The 20,865-nt window shown below is 39.4% G+C and overlaps 1 protein-coding gene across 15 annotated transcripts in view; it reads right to left on the reverse strand.

Annotated features, from left to right (window-relative positions):
* Positions 1-5,541: 5,541 nt before the first annotated feature.
* Positions 5,542-20,865, reverse strand: part of PDLIM5 (PDZ and LIM domain 5) — a 123,840-nt gene continuing 108,516 nt past the window's right edge. For all 15 annotated transcript variants that reach the window (XM_086888457.1, XM_086888456.1, XM_086888455.1 and 12 more), the window contains 4 exons: positions 14,991-15,171; positions 13,855-13,975; positions 9,565-9,680; positions 5,542-8,926 (listed from right to left, as the gene is read on the reverse strand). In XM_086888457.1, the coding sequence (XP_086744583.1) occupies positions 8,837-8,926; positions 9,565-9,680; positions 13,855-13,975; positions 14,991-15,171 (508 nt within the window). In that variant the 3' untranslated portion in view covers positions 5,542-8,836. The remainder of the gene's footprint in view (positions 8,927-9,564; positions 9,681-13,854; positions 13,976-14,990; positions 15,172-20,865) is intronic.

Below are 20,865 nucleotides of genomic sequence, written 5' to 3' on the forward strand. Positions count from 1 at the left end.
TGGATGCTTCCTCTATCTGTGGTCCAGGACACCAGCCTGGTCGAAGCAGAGTTGCCTGAGACTGCACAAGGTGAGGTGTTTCACTCCTCCAGAATCCCCATCAAGCAGCTGTGGTACCCAGCAGTGCAGAGCCCCTTCAAACCACAGCTGGGGCAGGTGGCCAGGGAAGGGGCAGGGCATCCTTCCAGATGGACAGGAATTCCAAACAAGGCAGCACTGACAAAATGACAAAGGGGAGATCAGATCCTCAAGCAGTTAATAATATCCAGCTGACATAGGGAAGAATATGAAATCTATGCAAATGTACGTAACCCACTGGCCCAAAGAAGCAATGGATTTGTTTAGCCATGAGCTACACCAAAAAGCTTCCAGAAATGTGTTAGCTTCCAAAGCAGCTGGATGCCCCTTGCACAAGGACATGGTTTAGCTCTGGTACTCAGGGCCTCACTGAACAGCATTTTAAACTGCATTTGGAGAACAGAGGCTCCAACTTTACATATAGCAATACACAAAAAACTTAATGATTAGGTGAGGGTTTGCAATCCATTCCATCCTCTCCCAAGTTATGGTACTGCACAAGGGCTGCAGAGCTCAATGTGCATTCTGCTCTCACAGCCCCACAGAGCTGCTGTGCAAAATCTTCAAGTGGACTTTAGCAGAAGTGGCCATGCCAAGAGCTGGAAGAAGTTCAGAGATGCAAAGCCCTGGGGGAATTTGAGATAGGGCTGCTACCTACAGACAGCACAGAATGGGATGGTGTAATTTGAAGCAGCTACTGGCACTGTAAAGTTAAACAAATTTCATTTCAGCCTCTGAGCAGCCCCAAATCAGCTGATGACAAAAAGGAATTGCTTGTGCTCATGTACATCATGAAGATAAAAAAAAGCTATTCAACCTCAAAGAAAAAAGTTGGCAGAAAAAAATGCACACAATTTGGTATTAAATAAAAATGTAGAATAGAGAGGGAAAATTCCCTTTCCATGAGACTGCAAGGTCTGTGTGCCCCTTAAGTTCCCCTTAGGTGCATCCTCAGCTCCTGCCTGCTTTTTTACCTTACCATGCCCAAATCATCCTACTTTTTCAGACCATGTGCTCATGAATCTCTGACAAGAAATAATTGACAAAAGAGCTTGACTTGCACAAGCTCTTGCCCTGTTACTAAACTGTTCCCTACTGTCACCTCCTCTCTCCTCCTGGCACTGTGCCCTGACAGTGGGGCTGCCACTGCACCACTGTTGCAACTGAGTTTTCCCTTCTGCTTTCACAGTGGCTGAAAGCCCAATTAAAAATTGCTGTGCAGCACACCTTTTCTCCCCTCCTGGAGTAAGATGGGAACTTACTGTTATGTACACTTCATGTAGAAGACATGAAGGACAGAATAGCAAACACTGTTACTGTTAAAAAGAGATTTGAATATGAATTTCTATGCTGGCTGATTTTGCAAACCCCTGCCAGGAAGAAGTTAAGAATCTTCTCTGAACATGCTCCCTGAAAAATAAGTAAGTCATTACATTAACTTAGACACGTATTGATAAGAGTAGGCTCGCACTTGCCCTCAACAGTGATTATCCTTGAATATATACTAATTTTAAAACCTAACCTATGTATAAGCCTCCAAAGATGTATTTTTGAGTCTCTGGATGTGGGTGAACAAAGGGTCAGGGCCACAAGGGTGCTGCTGGGTGGAGGGAGTGGAGATGAATGGCAGAGAGGCAGCAAGCAGGGACATTTGTTAGGATGGACTGGTCAGGACTGTAGCTGCTGCCAGTGGCAGGACCTATCCAAGGAAGAAGCTGAGGTCTGCATGCAGGTGGCAATCCTCCCATATATTGATTCTCATTTAACTGTTTGCACCCTTTTTGTAGTGAGCAAAGATCACATTACTCCCATCACATTCCAAATTATAACTCCCAGTTTCATGGTAATACATCATGTTGTATAAATAGCAATGCAGTGCTCCCACAAGACACAACAATCCTTGAATGCTAATTACCACTGAGCAGAAAAATACAAAATTCTCCTACTTACAGCCATGCAACTGCCTTTAAGATGAATATGGTATAAGGAAACTTATGCCAAAGCTCTGTGACCTTGTAAAACACTTTTTTTTTTGTGGGGTAGCATATCATAGGCTTCATCAGAGCACACCCAGAAACTGCCACCACAGACTTGGAAAAAATGAAAAAGAAGCATCAAAAAATAACATGCAAGATTCAAAGACAAATTTGCAGCCTTATTGTAAGATCATTTAATTTCCACTTATTCACACTGATTTATTTCAGAGAAAGTCCAGTCTATTTTCTTCTCCAGGTAACACTCATCTGAATTTCCCAGTAATCCTCTACTGATTGTCAGTGGGTAGCAAGTGTGAAAAACAAGTCACATGGCAGATTAACTTCACTATGGTTGTTCAAAGCCAAGTCTAAGTCCAAGATTGGATCCTAGATAAAAGGAAATCCTGATAAATACAAAGACCAAATCCTTAATTCTGAGCTTGCTCACTTGGACAAATGCAAGCATAAAACTAAAGTAGCTTTAATCCCAATCATTTTTAATTTGTAGAGGAATAAGCTGAAATCAGTGAGATTGTATCTGTTTAACTTATCCATGATTTTGGCCTTATACTGGGTTTCATGTGTTTCCCTTTTGCTTGATGCATTTCAAGGGAAATAAAGACTTTATGTGGGATATAATTACCATTCTGCTCTAGTATCTTGAGTTATTTTTCCAGCGGAAACTTCTGGGTGGGAAAACTTGACACTTCTAAAAGCATGCCAAAATTCAGTGCAAGTTTATATTTACCAAAGGAACATTTGACATTTCATTGATGCATCACAAAGAGAAATAAGGGACACACCTGACAGGATTATCTCATAATGAAGTATTTTAAAACAAACAATGGCACTGCCCAGCAGTAAGAAAAGGCAAAGCAAAGGCAGGAGAATTGAAAAGGAAACAACTCTGATCTGTGGAAAGTGAGAATATTACTCAGAGCACAATGACACAATCCTAAGTCTCACAGTACAGGAGAAAGCTTGTAAAGCATATCCAAAATGCTGGATATTTTTTCAATATATAATACAAAAATACTTTTATATTTCCAGTGCAAATACAAAAGTGCTTTATTACAATTGCATACCCTATCATCTTGAGTATATTTTATAAAATCAGCCATGCATAAATTTTAGTGTGGTGACTTTAAATTTCTTTAGAGATGTTTCTGGTTTTACTCCATCTCATTCTAACCTGCCTTTCTCACACAATTTTCACGAGATCTCTAATGACACAGTGGTTTTCTATGCCCAAACTGCCATACATAAAATAGATTGGGGCTTATCAGAGATTTGTTCTATTTTTCAGTTTCCTCTCTAAGCCAGCCTCAACTTTCCTGGCAAATGATAATGAAAAAGACCATTAAGCAGAGCAATAAAGAGTAATATAAAAGCTCATTATAAGCCCAATTCATAAAATTACAAGCTGTAGTGTGCAGTATGCACAAGTAAAACTGAAACCCAAGTTAAAGCATACCAAATGAGATTATAAATTAGCTGTTGTTTTTTTCTGAGAAAAGCCATTCTTTAATGAGCTTGGAAACACAGCTAAATATTTTCTTTCATAAATTCAAGAAAAAGCCATACCACTTTTGAGACTTCTGCTGGGCAGCTTTTTCTCGTCTCTCTTTTCCTCTTTCAAATTTTAAATACTGCATAGGAACCATTTGCTCTGTGAGGTTCCCATAGTTAGGACCAAACCCTTCTCAGAGGAATTTTGGCACCTTATTAATTAGCTGGTTATGAGAAGGAGCTGCACTCTTTCAGTGACTCCTATTCCGCCCTCAGTAAAGTGTGATACCATAATAAATTTCCATCAAGCAAACTATTTCTGGTAATTCCCCCTAATTAACACCAGACTGCTAATAATAAATTAGGCCTATGTGTTTCTGATATAACCAAGATCTTGTCTGAGCACAAGATATTAACCAATGTCCCAAGAAAGTAAAACTTGAACCTAAATTAAGCCTTTGCTGGTAAAAGGATTTATATGCAATTTTGTGAGAAACCCTTTGAAGATCTCATATAGGGCATTTTGACCAGCAAATATTTTGAGTGACAGAGAGATTTGTTCTGTGCTGAGCAGTGAAAGTGGATTTATTGTGAAAACACACCATTGAGTTTTAAGCCTATAAATCTTACACTGGATTACAGCATCTTAATGAATGAATGACAGATCTCTTTTTTTTTTGGTCGGTGCATTTTAATGTTACATGACGTTGTGATTGATAGAAACCAAACCTTTGCCATTAAAATGTCAAATGCAGACTTCATGCCTTTAAAAATTTGGCTTCTGGAGCTTAATGTACTGTTTGCAAATAGACTTGCATTTGTCTCACTCATAGCCTAAACACTGAAGGGGAGGCAAGTTTTCTGTAAAGTTGCCTCTAAATTTTATAGAGCTGTGTGCAGCGTTTTCCTTTGCCTGTGTAAATAAAGGTAAAAAACAACAGTGCATTTGCCTGTTTAAGAGATGTTCAGCTAAGGGGATTCTTACCAGACTGGTATTATCCTGAAGGAGTTGGCTGTGTTAGAGCAGACAGTCAAGTGTTCCACAGTGAAAACAGAGACTGTTGCATGACAACGCTAAGTACGGTATCAGACAATACTTGCTAGAGCAGGCAGCATTTCCTTGGACAGTGTCAACTTAGGAAAAAGTGTTAAAACCTTCAGACAAACAGTGCAAAGTATCCTAGACATACTCTAGAATGGAGTAAGGACAGCAAATAAACAATAATTGGCCAATGTAATATTCAACACAGTGTTCAACACCGTATTTATACCTTTCCATCCATTTTGAGGAAAGATGAAGAATCAGAGATTCTCTGAGGCTGGAAGGGACCTTTACTAGTCCAAGGACTGTATCCAGTTGGGTAGAGAGAAGAGAGACTCCACAATCTCTCTGGGCAACCCAATGGCCAATGTCTGCCATCCTCACAGTTGTCCTCTCACTATATACCACGCCTGGCTCTGTTTTCTTGACTGTCCTATCCAGGTGTTTGTACACATTGATGAGATCTCCCCTGAGTCCCCTCTATTCCAGGCTGAGCAGCCCCAGCTCTCTCAGCCTCTCCTTTTATGACAAATCTCCATGCCCCTCACCATCTTCCTGGCTCTTTATTCCAGTACAGCCATGTCTCTGGTACTGGTGGGACCAGCACTGGACTCAGCTCTGCAGACAGGCCTCACCAAGGCCAAGCAGAGAAGGATAACTTCTCCCTTCTGCTGGCAATGCTCTGCCTAATGGACCCCAGGAGGCTGGTGGTCTTCCTTGTCTCAGCGAAGTTATCACTGGCTCATGGTCACCTTGGTGTCAAACAGGACTCCCTGGTCCTTCCCTGTAAAACAAAGTTAAAAAAACCCCACAAAACCTGAAGAATGAGCAGCTCAAATGCTACCTATTCATGTGTACAATCATGGCTTACCTTTACTGGCTAGGATTCAGGGGAAAAGAAAATATCCAACAAGCACAAAATAACTGAAGACAGAATTTTAGGTTTTGAGTAGGGTTTATTTGCTTGTTATGTTTTTCAATTATAATTAAATTTGCAAATGTGAACAGCCAAAATTTAATGCCAAAGGTTATTAAACACAAGCAAAGAAATCACCAGGATTTAACAGCTGGTAGTTTAGCACAAAACAATGTTTGCAAAGCAGCTGACATGGCTAGATGATGCAAGTAGCTCTGAAGAAATAGGTACACAATTAACAGACCAACACACACTGAACCACAACTCAACTCCTGCTTTTAAGTTTATGGCATTGTTATATTAAGCATTTATATTTATATGTAATCCTGAATTATTTCATTACAACATACTGAAACTGTCATCATGGATCAATTATTCACTTATAAAGACATTTCACCTTCAAACAGAGTTAAGCCAAATTCTCCCACAGGCAGCTTTGGAAGAAAAACAATGACTGATTGAAAATGCATGCAAAGATTTACAGTAGTTAGGTTACTAATATATCTGTCTTGACTCTGTAACATTCCCTTATAACATGAATGCTATATGTGTGTTGTGTGAAAAACAGTTGGGAATCTCACAAAATCCCCAAATGATTTTTTGCTATGTTAAGTCTGCATTCAAATACACATATATCCTTATTATCTCTCAATGCACAGGCATATGTGTGCATGTAGAAAGAAGTATATTTAAACACATACACTCAGACCCCAAAAGACTCTAGAGGTAAAGGCAGGCTTACAAATAAAACAAAAGAATACCAGGATGAAATAGTTCTAAACAACAACAACAAAAAAGGTAATAAATATTCAGTGAGATATATGGCATTATTATAAAGTGCTCTACTAAAATCTCACTTATTAAAATAATGATAAAAATTATGTTCCTTTTAATTGATTTATATAATTTGGTAAAGCCATTAAATATTCATTATCTATCAGTGACTATATGCTTCCTTTAAAATTTTAAACAAATAGATAAAAGCAGAAATTAAAAGGCAAAGCAGCTAAATGAAGCAGTTCTATTGGAGCCTTTCAGGCTTTTGTCCTCAAATTCATTAACAACTGCAAAATTTCAAACCCCAGAGCATATGGATTAAAAAATAAAATTCCAATTAAAATTATGAGGGTAAACAAAATTTAATTGGATTTTAAGGACAATGACAAACTGAGAAGTTTTTATCCTACGTTAAAACTGCAAGGTTTGAATCGCAGAAATTATGGAAAGCCTTTTTCTGTGCATTTCCCTCCCTCTTCCCTCACACATGTGCAATAAAACTCCACTGAAACCCAGTCTGTAGGTCTCATTTCTCCACATTCCACTTAATTTTAAAAGTAACCTGGCTTATATGTTATTGTATCTTGTCCAGTCTGCTTCCACCCTTCTGATTTTCAGCCAAACTCACAAAAGGGTACATCTACAAGAGTGTAAACATTTTAAACAACTTTATACCGTACCACCAAATTTCTTCTTATTTACCAACATTCATCAAATTTACCAAATTTCTTCTGTACCACTGGGAGTTAAGAAAGAAATGTGGTAATATTGAATAAAAACAACTTCAGGAAATAAAGTGAAACAGCCCCACAATGTGAACCTGTCTCACCAAATTAATAAAAAGCCAAGTATTTTTTCATATTTCAGTACAGCAATTTTGGTTTTCTTTCCTCCTCTTTTGTTGATGTTCCTTGTTACAATTGCTTTACTCAACTGTGGCAAATTTTTATGACTTTTTTATCCACGGTTTTATGGATAAAACCATTTGTTGAATCAGTAAAAAAATCCACTCCACAACAACAAAACCAGTAAATGGTTATTTTTAATGTCTACTAGAAAGAGCACTAAAGACTAACATTCTTTTCATTATGACACCCCAGTTGAATCAAACAGCAAGTAAATTCAGTTTCCTTCAGGAATCTGCTCTGGTCCCGAGAGCCCCCTTCTCTGTTGCGCAATTCTGCTGAAGGAAATTCATCCCTGGCTGCCTGCAATTGCTCCAATTAAACCAGTTAAACCCTAATTTAAGGCTAAGGGGGACTGAGCTGGTCTTGTGCTGCCTCTCTGTGTGGATGCAAAATTTGTATCAAGCCACAGAATGGCTGACCTGGCTCATGGCAAATGCGTAATGACAGCATTGTCTCTCTGCTCGCTTGCAAGATCTGAGAGGTACTGAGCTGCTTAAACCAGTGGATTATCATTTTTCAATGCATTCCCTACATTTGGAAGAAAAGAGAAACATAAAACCTAAACTAATAAAAATTATAACAGCTGAGCAAGAAAGTTTAAGTTTTCAGTATGCTACCTGGCACACCACCAGTATACATATTCATGAGCTACGTGGTAAAGAATGTACTGAGAAAAAACCAATGTCCTCAGCTGCACTGCAGCAGCTTCCCTCATTCAACGCCAGGATCTCATATTCTGGACACAAAACACTGTTACCTGCAGATTCAGCACAATTTCCCCTTTCCAAGGCACTTAAAACTACCTAAAACCTGAACTGCAAACAGAAGAGTGGAAATCCCAGTTCCTTTAAGATGTGATCTGACATTTTCATCCTATCAAACACACCCCCAGCAGCAGAGGGTTTTGGCTAGTGTTCTGGTAGGTACATGAGTTACAGAAAAGTATCTCATTTATATTTTCTGTTAAGTGGCATCTTCTAAATATTATTTTTCACCAGCATAGCCACTTAAATGCTTTGGAAAAACCTCTATCCCTTGGGACAAACACATGGGAAATTTAAGTGCAAAGGCACAGGTACATGTAGTTGTGTAGGAGGTTGTCTGTATTTGAATATCAGGTTAAAAAAAATAAGTTTTGGAACCATATATTTTATCTAATCTTATCTTTGAGTTCCTTTTATTGGAGTTTAGCTGCAATACTTTTGGACATGCTTTAAAAACATCACCAAAATAATGTTATCTGGATTGCTGAATCCAATCTCCTTTTATTTGTTGAATAGCAGCAAGACTGAGACTTCTAATATCAGGCATTTACTTTTATAGATACTTCACTTCTCATAATGAAACTGATATAAATGTGGTCATAAAATCATGTAAAACAGTAATGTGCGTAGCATAGAGATAAAGACACTCTAATTGTTTGTCTTGGGTGCAATTCCTGATACCTTTCTTTTTATGAAGCAAAATTGTAAATGATAAACACTCTGAAAAATTAGTGTACAATCCCTTCTTCAAGTTTCCACATCTCTCTTCCATTTTAGAAAAATTGTATATAAATAATTTTAACCAATTATTGGACATTTTAATCTTTCTGCTCAGTACATTTGTTACACAAGATGAGCTACAAGTATCAGATGTTGATAGAGTGGGCGTGTTTCTTGCACAGTGGCTTGTCCTTCTTGGAGAAGAAAGTCTGGCCCTCCAAGCTGTCACTACATACCTGAAATGGGATAAAAAGAGAAAAGAACACCCAATTCAGATGGATGAATTGCACCATAACTATTCAGAATGCCTGGTCATGGTACTGTTTTATGCATAGATATATTCAAAGATTAAGAATTACCTTTTTTTAAGGGATCCTTTTTATGTAATACCAGTGGTTGGTGTAAGCAGAACCTTTACTAAGACAACAGGGATTTAACTGGGAGCAGAGTTAGATTCAGAATTTAAGGAAAATAACCCCAGTCATTAAGATTGGCGCTTCTCTTTTTGTTGCTTTTGGTTTTTTTTTGCTCATGTAACATACCTTGTATACATTCGTACCTTGGCTACAGTGTCCTTATATCAAGACCCCTCTTGCTACTTTGGAAACACAGCCCAGTCCCTTACTGCCTTCAACACTAACTCGGAGGAAGTAAACATCAAGGGTTAAACGCTGGGACACAGGGCTGCAATCCAGAACACCTTCACTCGAACACGTGCCAAAGGCTTACAATAGCAACACACCTTCCAAACAACTGGGAAAGCACTTTTTGTTTGGGCTCAGGGGATTGAGAGAGGTTAGAGCTGCTAACTCCCACATGGGTCAGGTTAGCACTGCTGCCAAGGTTTGTTGAAAGGCAGACCAGCTTTACTTACAGAGCATACAAAGCAAGTGTCATGCCAAGTGTGGCCCAGGGCTTCAAGAAACCTGTCTCCAGCTTCAATGGGGAATTCACAGCCGTGGCACATCGTACCAAAGAGGGCGTAGTAATCTGCAAAGAGATACAAACAGCTTTTAAAGCATATACAGAAAAGCAGGACTGACCCTCTGAGAGCTTTGCTCTTTCATTGGCAATAGGTTTGGACTTGCTGATGTTTGTTAGACTGAGTATACTGAAAATAGAGTTCTGAGATCAAAAGCCTGGGATGTTGACTTCTTGCTAATTCAGTTCTTTTCCTCATCCTTTCAAGTGGGCAATGCTTCCATCTTCCTGGTGTTTAATTTCCTTAAGATCAACAGTGTGCTGGAGTGGGGGAAATGCACTCCTTGAGAGCACTCACATGAACTCTACATGTTCCTTACGTTCTCTCCAACTCTGCTTTGAAAGCACACCCCAGCTGTTCACACTACAGACCTTCTCAGAGTAATGAACTCTGACCTACATTCTGGCAGCATTTTTGCCCCAGATTGCACTATTCAAAACCATGTAATCATTAGGCTTCTGTCCTAATTGGAGTCTAGAAATTTGGATCAAGTCAGAATACCTTTCTAATCACTAAAATACATTACATGGTTTTTTAAAAAAAACAACAAAACAAAACCCCAAAACAAACAAACCCTTCCCCTTCATTACTGTGAAGAACAAGAAGCTTTTCCAGCAATCTCATGAAGCAGGGACTAAAACAAATGGCACTGAACCATTCATATTCCCCAGCCCAAATTGTCCGGTCTTTTTCACTTATTTCAACTTTCAAACATCCCATTCTAGGAAGCAAATGTTTCATTCCTACGGAGACAGCAGTAGCATTAGTGCTATAACATGAGAGAAATTGGCACCAGCACACTACCATGGCAAACATGTCATGCAATATTATTTCTTCATAAGATGAACTACAGTCAAAGTGACAGCCATAATGAAGTTTGGACTCCATCTACCAGTAACAGAGTGTTACTACCATAGTAATACTGTCTCTGACAGGGAAATTAGATGCCAGAGGTTGTTTCCAAAGGAGAATTAGAAGGGGTGGGAAGCGGATAGACTACACAGATCTGCTGAAGCTCTAATGCTTACTGCAGCAGAGCCCACAGAGGATCATCAGATGTGTCAAGCCCAAGAGAAAAGTCCTGGTTTTGTTCACTAAGACAGTGTTTTGTGTGATGACCTCCCTGAAAATAAATCATCATCGGAGATATTTGAACAGGATGGGGAACACAAGTGCTCTGGAGTAGCAAAGCCCTTGATGAAGGCCAATGGAAGAAACTGCTTCACCAATCACCTCCACTAATCCATGCTACTGGAATGAAATTGTAAGTGTTTAAGAAGAAAGACAATAAAAATACCAAATGGTAGAACAATATGCAAAAATCCCTGAAGGCCATGGTCTCATGACTGTACTCTTTCAGCTCTTTGAATTTGTGGTCATACAAAATCTTACTGATATTTTCCTGGTGCCAGCAGTCAAAACCTTTTGTAAGTTGGCCTGTGGTTGTGTTGATAAGTTTATTGGCTTTTCTTCTGAAGAAAGGGCAGCAGATAAGGCAGAATGAAGGACATCAGCTTTCTTTTGCATGCTTGAATTGTGATAGCACAGAAGCCTTGCAAGGCAGATTTCTTATATATTCACATATCAGTATTTCCTGCACACAGCATTTTCAAAACAAGGCTACTAACTCTGCACTTAGAAAAAGTTCAAAGTTTTAGATATCCAGACTTTTATTTTAATTTTAGCCTCAATATCTACACCCTGAACATTCTGCAGATTAATCCTCCTTCAATACTAATAGCTGATGCTGTTATAATTTCAAATACAGATTTAAAATTAGAACTCTACTTTGCACTAGGAAGAAGGAAAGTTGGCAATGACATTTACTACTTATTTATTTAAAATTAGTCATAGGCTCATAACTCCAGCTGGACTGAAAGTCTTTGAAAAATTAATATAACTCAAATTAACATCTAGTCAGTGAGCCAGAGCCATTACAAAGTATCACTGCCAATAACACCTCACAGATTGTGTCTGCATTAACTTGCACTAGCAACTTTCTATCTCAGAAATAAGCTTAGCAAGAAGTGTAACATACTTGACATCTTGCCACAGTTTTTCCCCACGCTCACAGTATAGAAAAAGGCATATTTTACACAAGAGTTGTAGCAATAGCACAAATCAATGCACTGCATGACATGTGGGTCATTTGGTGGCAGGAACAAGAATTCAACCTTAACAGAACAAACCCTGTCATGAGCTTTCCACCCAAATGGGAGTTATTGATTCCTCCAGTACTATTTTTGAATCATCAAATGGTTCCAGGATTAGGGGCTTCACATTGCTTCAGGATGAAATTTCACCGTACTGTCACACTGGAGGATGCTGCTCATATACCCGTTTCCTCTGCTGCTCCACAAATTCAATAGGAGCAACACCCTACCCACCCTACATTTGTCACCAAGTTAGCAATAACCTACTGTCCTTTTGTATCTGCCAACATCTCATTAAAGCAGCTCTGACAAGAGAAATTTTGGATAAATTTGGATAAATTGGCCTACTTCCCTCATGCTTACAGTACCTAGCACTCTCCCTGGCACCCACTGTGAACAACTCTGGGATCAGCTCCGAAGGAAATCTTAGCTTCAAAGAGGTCATTAGAATTTCATGCTCAATCCTTTCTGTTCAATCCATTTCTACAGCTAGCGAAACTGCAATGTGCCTAGGAGTAGAAGGAAAACTATAATAAGGGTCCAACTGACAGTTCCAATCCAGCATGCACAGTGAAAACAGATAATTTTGATACAATTTTGTCTCTTTTCCATTTTGTGGGAATTGTTTTACAAATTGTTTATTTCTTTCCTAGCTCAGAGGGGTAGCTGGAAAGTTTTAAGCAAATTAGAAAACCAACTTAAATAAAAACTGTTCATATTAATAATAATAGGTTAACAAGAGGCTCAACATGGCCTGGCAATGTGCACTCACAGCCCAGAAAGCCAACTGGATCCTGGGCTACACCACAAGAGAAGTGGCCAGCAGGCAAAGGAGGGATTCTAAACCATGTCCTCTACTCTCCTAAGACCCCACTGGAAGTCCTGTATCCAGCCATGGGGCTCCTAAGACAGGATGGATGTGAACCTGCTTGAGCGAGTCCAGAGAAGGTCACAGAGATGCTCAGAGGGATGGAGCACCTCTCCTTTGAGGGAAGGCTGAGAGAATTGCAGTTGTTCAGTCTGGAGAAGAGAAGGCTCCAGGCAGACCTTACAGCACCTTCCAGTAGCTGGGGGAGGGCCTAGAGGAAGGCTGGAGAGGGATTTTTTACGAGGACATGTAATGACAGGACGAAGGGGAATGGCTTCAGACTGAGAGTACATTTATATTGGATAACAGGAAGACATTTTTTTACTGAGAGTGGTGAGGCACTGGAACAGGTTGCCCAGAGCAACTGTGGATTCACCATTCCTGGAGATGTTCAAGGCCAGCTGGACTGGGCTTTGAGCAACATGGTCTAGTGGGAGGCGTCCCTCCCCAGGGCAGGGAGGTTGGAATCAGATGATCTTTAAGGTCCCTTCCAACCCAAACTATTTTATGATTTTATAAAAGATGTTATGATTAGCTAAAATGGAAGTGCTAAAAATCAAACCAGAAATGTTCTGAACTTCTAGGCCACATTGTTCATGTAATATTGCTTATCAGGCTTTCAAATGCTGTAATTGTATCACTGTGTTTCTCCCCTGACAGTTTCTTCATCCTTGATCCTGCAAAAAGCTACCTGGACAAGACTGCTTACTCTTGGAAACCCCTCAGGCTGTAAATAAGGCAATTCACAGAAAAACACATTACTCCACTGGCATTTGTTTGTGCTTGGTAAATAAATAGATTTACATAAACTTCAGATTATTTTAAACCCAACCAGAAAGTCACCCTAAAACTAACACTTTGATGTATCACTGATACTCCAGCTGAGGACTTAACAGGAATAGGTAATACCAGCGACAAGAAGCCTGCTGCTGCTGAAGCTGCTGAAGAAATCCTCATCAACTCCTCCTGCTGCAAACTTAAAGTGTCTACAGCAGCAGTCGTTGCTTTGAATTGACATCTCAAAGTTTCATGAAATTGCTGGGGCACTTGTAACGTGCAGCTTGAGAAATGGGAATTATTTTTTCCCCCCCCAAATTTACTGAGCTCTGCTTTCCTGCACAGCTGCAATAAACTTTAAACTCGGGTTGTGTTGCTTCTTACCCGTCTCACAGTAGGGATCACCATCTTCTAAGTGAAAGACATTATTGCGGATGGGGTTATGACAGGCCACACACACGAAGCAGGAAACGTGCCAAGTTTGTTTCAAAGCATTTATTACTTCCTGTGGGGATTAGAAAAAGTGTTAGGAACACATTATTTCGATGTGGTGACTAGATTGTGGTAGCCATGCCTCTACACTTGATTCATTTCAAGAATACTTCGTTTCCTGCTGCTATTTTGAAAATGGGTTGTGCACACAAGTTCTGCGATGTTAAACATAATGAGGTGCTTTATTTATGGTACATCTCCTTATTTTTCATGAGCAATCCTTGGGGGTTTTTGGAAGGTTTGACATAGAATTGGACAAATTTTAACAACTCATTTGTTCAAATTCTTAATTTCAATCAGGATCTCATCCATAACAGTCCCCTGAAATAAGAAAAGCAGCATCTCTGCCTTCTCCTGAAGACGGTGAAGGGTTAATCAGAAGACATCATACAGAAAATTATGACTACTCTGTGCTGTTTTGGAAGATACTACAGTGCCAAATACAACTTGAGAATTGTGCTGCCAGAGCCCTGCATGACCCGTTACACAAGAATGCAGACACATTGCTGTCTGCAGTAAAACAGCAGCCGATCAGCTGGCAGGATCAAATGAGCCATATCAGTGCCCAGTAGGATAATGCTTCTTTCCATCTACATTAACACTGGGAATATTTCAGAACTTCGTATCTAGCAAGCAGTGTGTTCTTAATGCTCTGCTCACCTAAGGAGGATCTTTTTATTTCCCTCCCTCGCTTCCCCTTCCCATTCTGTAAAAAGCTGCCAATTAAAAGCATTTTGCTCAGGAAAATTTGGTAATTGCAACAGCTACAGAACACCTTCATGGAAACAGGAGCTGAGCTTAGAAGAGCCAAGGAGACTACAGCACCTTTCCTCAAAGAGATTGGAAAGGTTCAACATTAGAACATTCAAAGGCATATTTTGTATGTAATGAGAGCAGAAAAGGTATGTCAGGAGTACATCTGAAAGAATGCAGGCTGGGCCAGGTAAAATGGAATTTCATTGCAGAGAAACACTGAACACTGTGATCATTGCTCCCACCAAAAAACAGGCCACTTGCTGGTCACCTACCCCAAGGATCTTCCTCTGGCACTTTGAACACTCAGGGGCAAAGAACTTCTCATAGCAGACCTCACAATACAGCATCCCTTTCTCTTCCACAAATCCAATGTATGCCATGGAGGTTTTGCAGTGGGCACAATTAAACTCCTCTGGATGCCATGACTTTCCCAAAGCCACCAAGAAGGGTCCTCTGATTAGAAAGAAAAGATATTGTCAGCAAATGCACCTGGGCTGGCACCTACAAAATCTGTTAACAGACTTATCTGCAATAGTTCCATGCCATTACTACACTACTCACACACACACACTGCTCCATCCCTCTTTCCTCCTACAGGCTCTAAGAAAGCTCCAAGTGTTGACTGTATTCATCACCATTGAACTCTCTCCTAGAAATGCCCACCCACAATAAACACTAATTCTTTTCACTTGACTGCATTTCAGAAATTTTATTTAGAACTACATTAAATACAGTGCTGAAGTGTCTGCTAGGGAAGTGAAGAAGAAGGATGTTTCCCATGTTCCAAATTCCATCTCTTGCAAAGAGATATTTGACTCAGTGATATGATCAACTCTCCTATAGTCTGCATTCATATTGAGACTAAAAATACAAATAGACATGACCCCACTAGGAGCAGATAACATCAGTTTCTTCTGAGACAAAAATTCCATCAACTGTTTCTATCCAAAAAGTTTCTTACAAGATAATCTACCACAGTTATAGCAGGATTTTTTTGTATTAAAATAGGTCCATCTTTTCCCAAACACACAGCTTCCTTCCTATCACTTGCAAATGCAAAATAGCTATACTTTTAATAGCATTTGTCTGGTTAATGCAATACAGCTAATAGAAAATAAATTTTCTATTTTTCATTTTCTATTCATCTATTTTTCAGCCAATAAAAATTTTTCAGTTTGTAACTCATGAATCCTAGGTATCTATTATTGTCTCTATATTAATTTGAAAGTATATTCAGCATGTTAATCTCTTTAGTAAGCATTTTTTCATTCAAAAAGTGCCTCCAAGGTCCCACCAACACTCAACCTTCCAGAATTTAGGTTCAGAACTTTGTGGTTCAAATTCATCTCCCTCACCAATTTTCCTGGTTTTCCATCACCTATAAAGATGTAATTCTTTCAAGTAATGCTTAATTTATTCTGATCTAATACTGTACTGAAAAAAACCCTGAAAGGTACTAGTATGACCACCTGTTGCTAAACATTATTTTGGAAATCAAGTAATCTACAAGAATACTTTTTGTGTAAGATTTTTATATGAACAAAGCAACAACAATAAAGAAAAAAACGCAAAGAAACAAGAAAAAAAAACCAAACAACTCCCCCACCCCCCAAAATCCACCTTGACATTTGATTATGTTGACTCTAAAATGGAAATACAAGTGGGCTGAGGAGAGAGAGCAACTTCAGCAAGGATAGAATGCAAAGACTCATTTCTCTTCTACATTTTCTCTGGTGACACTATGTATTTTCAGCAGGATAACAAGTCAAAGACAGGGGACTCAAACAGATTTAGGATAACCCAAGACCTCATAAAATGATGAACATATTTAACCCAGGCCAGTTTCTTCTATTCACCCCTGTTTATTGGAGGGGATGCAGTGAAAAAGGGCTCCTGAAGAGAAGCTTGCAGTTCTTTAAGGAGGGAGCTGGGGCTGAGTGCAGCTCTCCAGCCCTGCTCCCAGTGGATGCCTGAGCAGTGCAAACACAGACCTAACTCGATACCCTCCCACTGCTCTACAAGCACCTTTTTACATCAATGCCCTCTCAGTTATGTACTGATCAAACAATACAAGCCCTTATGTACAACAAAGTGCCCTTACAGCGCCGTGTCAGCACAGGCTAATTTAACAGATTCATTAACACGGGGTTGACACTAAAGACGCTCTCCCGGCTCCAGGTAGGATTGAGTTTCTGGCCATCTGCACTGAAATGACAGGCTCAGCTCTGCAATGGGAAGCAGGCATGCTAGCAACAGGAGGAGAAGGAATTTTTACATCTGCTGCATTTAGCTCTCCAGAGTTTACAGCCCTGCTGGCATGCTGAGGTCAGCCATTCAGGACAGTGCGCAGGAACGCAGACGGACGGGGAGTGCACCTACGGAGTTCCTCTCCCAAAGCCCCCAGACAGCTGGGGCTGAGCCCTGCACAATGTCTACGAGGTGTTCCATTAGTTCACTGGCTCCCCGTGCACACATGTCCAGAAGAACACTGTCTAAATACAATTTTACTTTCAATCAGGCCGCAGTTTAAACATGTCAAGCTGATACTGTGGCTTAATGATACCTGCAACTTAAAAGCTGCCCCAAAGCACATGGAAGGAAAAAAACAACCAAAAACCTGCCATGTAAAATACACTAAAACATGATATTCAGAACTTGGAGGAGTTCCCGGTCTCTGCATAATTTTGCCATCAAAATGATAGCTTCCAGTAATGAAAGGTATTTATTTCCTCTATTAATTTGAAAAGGACTTTAAAGTCCCAATTTGAGTAAGGGGGCAGGATGCCCACAGTCACGCAATGTGACAGAAATAGTTAGGGGGATGCAATGCTAGAAAGATGGCTGTAGATGCCTTCATCCTTTATTTCATCTCCATTTAAAAACAAAACCAATAACAATCCCACATGCCTCTGTCAACTAGAACATATTTATAAAAGTAGTGCTAAAAACCCATGTTCCTGCTGTCCAAATGAGATATGGGATGACCCAACTGGCAACAGCTGGCTATGAATGTGCCTCTACCCCAGGCTACTTTGACATGCTGAGCATTTCTGAACAAATTTCTGGCATCACCACCTAGACCACATGAATGGAACTCAGAGATGAAAATGAACTAGTCATTTATTTATTTTTTGGAGATCCTGATTGATTTATGAGAGTATTTGCAGAATTTAATGCTCCAAAGGATCACCAAGTACATGATCTTAGTGGTCACCTCAAACATCTGGTTTCTGTGTGTAGCAATGATACTGGGGCAAACTGAAAGGAGAAGTGAGCAACATACAGGAAATGTAAGTGCAATTTCAATGACTTAACTCTCGTAACTGAGTGTAACTTCATCGGTATGATCACGATGTATTGTATTAGTACGCCAGTAATTTCATTTCTCAGATGGCCTGCATTGTGATAACAAGCCAGAACTGAAATTTGGTGGTAGAGAGATCAAAAAGGATTTCCACATCTGCTAGGAAGGTCAATCGCTCCACAGTTAATCATACAGAAATTCTACATTCTTGGATGTTTCTTCTCCTCCCCTGAAAATGCCACAGTGTACAATTTGTGTATAAGAGTGCTGAAGGGAAGCACCATTTTTCCCTTTTGCCTTTAAAAACAACTAAGCTTTATGAAAAGGTGACAAAGCCAAATCATCATTCACAGCAGACATGCTAAAGAGTATGTTCTCAATGGCAATCCAGAGAAAACATATTTGGACTTCAAAGGAAGAGCCAACTCTGCACTGCAGAACTTGGTAGGGCTGTCTGGGAACCAGAAGTCTTCATCAGGAAATGCCAGAAGTCTGCCAGACCGTCACAGCAAGTAGATCAAGAGAAACTTAGTTTGCCTCCAGCTTTGATTCTTTTAGACATGGAAAGAAAAGCTTACTTAATGAAGCTTTGGAAAAAACTGGAACCTTCAGACAATCACTGTGTGAATAATTGAAGATATATTAAAAAGTTATAAGGTGTCTCTAAGAAAGGTTTTGGCTCATCCAGCCATGTTATTCTATGCCTGAGTGTAAAGTAACCTCCAGAATGCATTTTGGCTTCAAAACAGATGTACAGTGCAATGCCATTTGATCCTCCTCCTACCTTTTCATAGGTAAAGCTACCACTGAGGGCATGAAGTGTAATTATGCTAAAACTTGAACTCAAAATGCCATTGCAGTCTTCCAAATCCACAGTTTGCCGTGAACATGAGGCATATTTGGCATTGATTAACGTACATCAACTCATGTCCCAACACTTGTTTTTAATAATTGAGCAGGCATTTAACATATGAAGAAATATAAGGATTTAAACACCACCAGCAAATTACAAAAAAGTCAGACATGGGTACCAATTACTATTAATGAAAAGGTGTCACTTACAAGAGGTGACAGTGGCTTAAATACAGTCAAGTGGGGCTCTGCAGTTTGTCCTCACATATCCACTAAGGAGTAAATGTTGCTCCATGGACCAATACACTGCCCTGTCTAGAGGGCAGCAGCTCATCTCTTTCAATTTTGATCAGACTGGGTGAGCAAGGAGTAGCAGGAAGTGATTTAAGGACCAAGAGGAGAGGGGAACTGCTCTGAGGACTGAGACCCCACAGCACTGAGCACCAGCACACCCCAATAAAACACAACTGCTGTAAAAAGAAATTAAGCCTTTTGTATGAAAGATGCAGCATATAGTTCACCTTGTGTTTGGTTTAAAACTAAAATAACAGTACAAAAAAGGAAGTGAATGGTTTCTCGCATGTTATTTACTAGACACAAATCCAAATCCCAGAGAACTAAAAGGACAGAGTTTTAAAGACAGACAGAATTATTATATAGGCCAAACTGTTCAAGGAATCAGATTAATCTCATCCCAAAAATAAGTACGCCTTTTCTGATATTAATCTTTGATTTTGCAATGAAGAAAAAAAAACTGGACTAAGATGCATAGGTGCACCTGTGTTGGGAAGGTGTGTAAGCATTTTCTATTGCTTCAAGGGGGTTGGGTTCATATATTTTTATTTCCTTGACATATCCAGTGGAATAGGAATAATTTTTTCAAAACATCACAGATCCATTAGTAAAGAGTCTTCTAAAATTCAGTGCTAACTGAACTGGTAGTGAACTACCACAACAGAAATCTCATGGAAGCAAACAAGCTGGACTCAGTTAATCCCTAAAGATCAAGTGATTTGCATGGTCTGGTTCTGAATCCAAGCCAGGACTCAAGAGGCTACAAAAACCCATGGTGGAAAGTCTGATTTTCTATTACAATGAACGAAAATTATACAGCTTATGGAATTTCTCATTTTTCAGAACTTTCTAATCAAAAAAGTCTCTTTAATCATGGTGAAACATAATGCAGGCTCTCCTATTCTGTCTACTGAAAACATGGGATATAGATAAATAAAAAAAAACTATTAAAAAGACATTACTTTCCCCTTGTAGTTCAACGATACAAATGACTGAATAAGCAAGAATAAAACACTTTTGAAGAACGTATTTCAATAATCCTAAGAGATTTATATTTTAGGGAAGAAATAAAATGGTGGATGAAAATGAGGATGATTTGCACACTGGCAATAAAAGCAGTTACAATTCCCTGAATGAGACAATCATGACTAATTGTCAGAAATCACTGACTCAACAATGCAACCCAGATTCAATTCTTCCTCCATACAAAATTCTGGCTAATGGTAGGATATCTTTTGGGATCAGCAGAACTTATTTAATTTAATCTCTATTGGCAAACTTGTGTTTGTTTTGCTTAATGTTCTCTACCCATGTCATACAAGTCATGGACAATAGCTACTGTAATGTCCAAAGGCCAGAAAGCCCATCAAAGAGCTTGAAATCCAGCAGTGTAGGAAATTATTATCAATCCAGTGCTAGTAATTGTTAAAACATCTCTTGCTTTTCTTCTGTGGATGTTATTTTTCTTCTTCTTCTCAGTTTGAAACTACACTTTAGAAATCAACATTAGTCTTTCTAAGGCTATGCTCTCTGGTTTCCAACTAGCTAATAGTCCCAGTTCTATTAGAATGGGTATATACATGAAAACTAACTTACTTTTCTTTGGTCTTACCCTTACTCCATTCCACTCAGCTTTCTGGTTATCTGTAAAACGGACTGCAAGACTGTGATTGTTAGCAGTTCACAGTATTTTTCCT

The sequence above is a fragment of the Cyanistes caeruleus genome, chromosome 5 (assembly GCF_971803275.1).
Source record: "Cyanistes caeruleus chromosome 5, bCyaCae1.hap1.1, whole genome shotgun sequence".
Lineage (NCBI taxonomy): Eukaryota > Metazoa > Chordata > Aves > Passeriformes > Paridae > Cyanistes > Cyanistes caeruleus.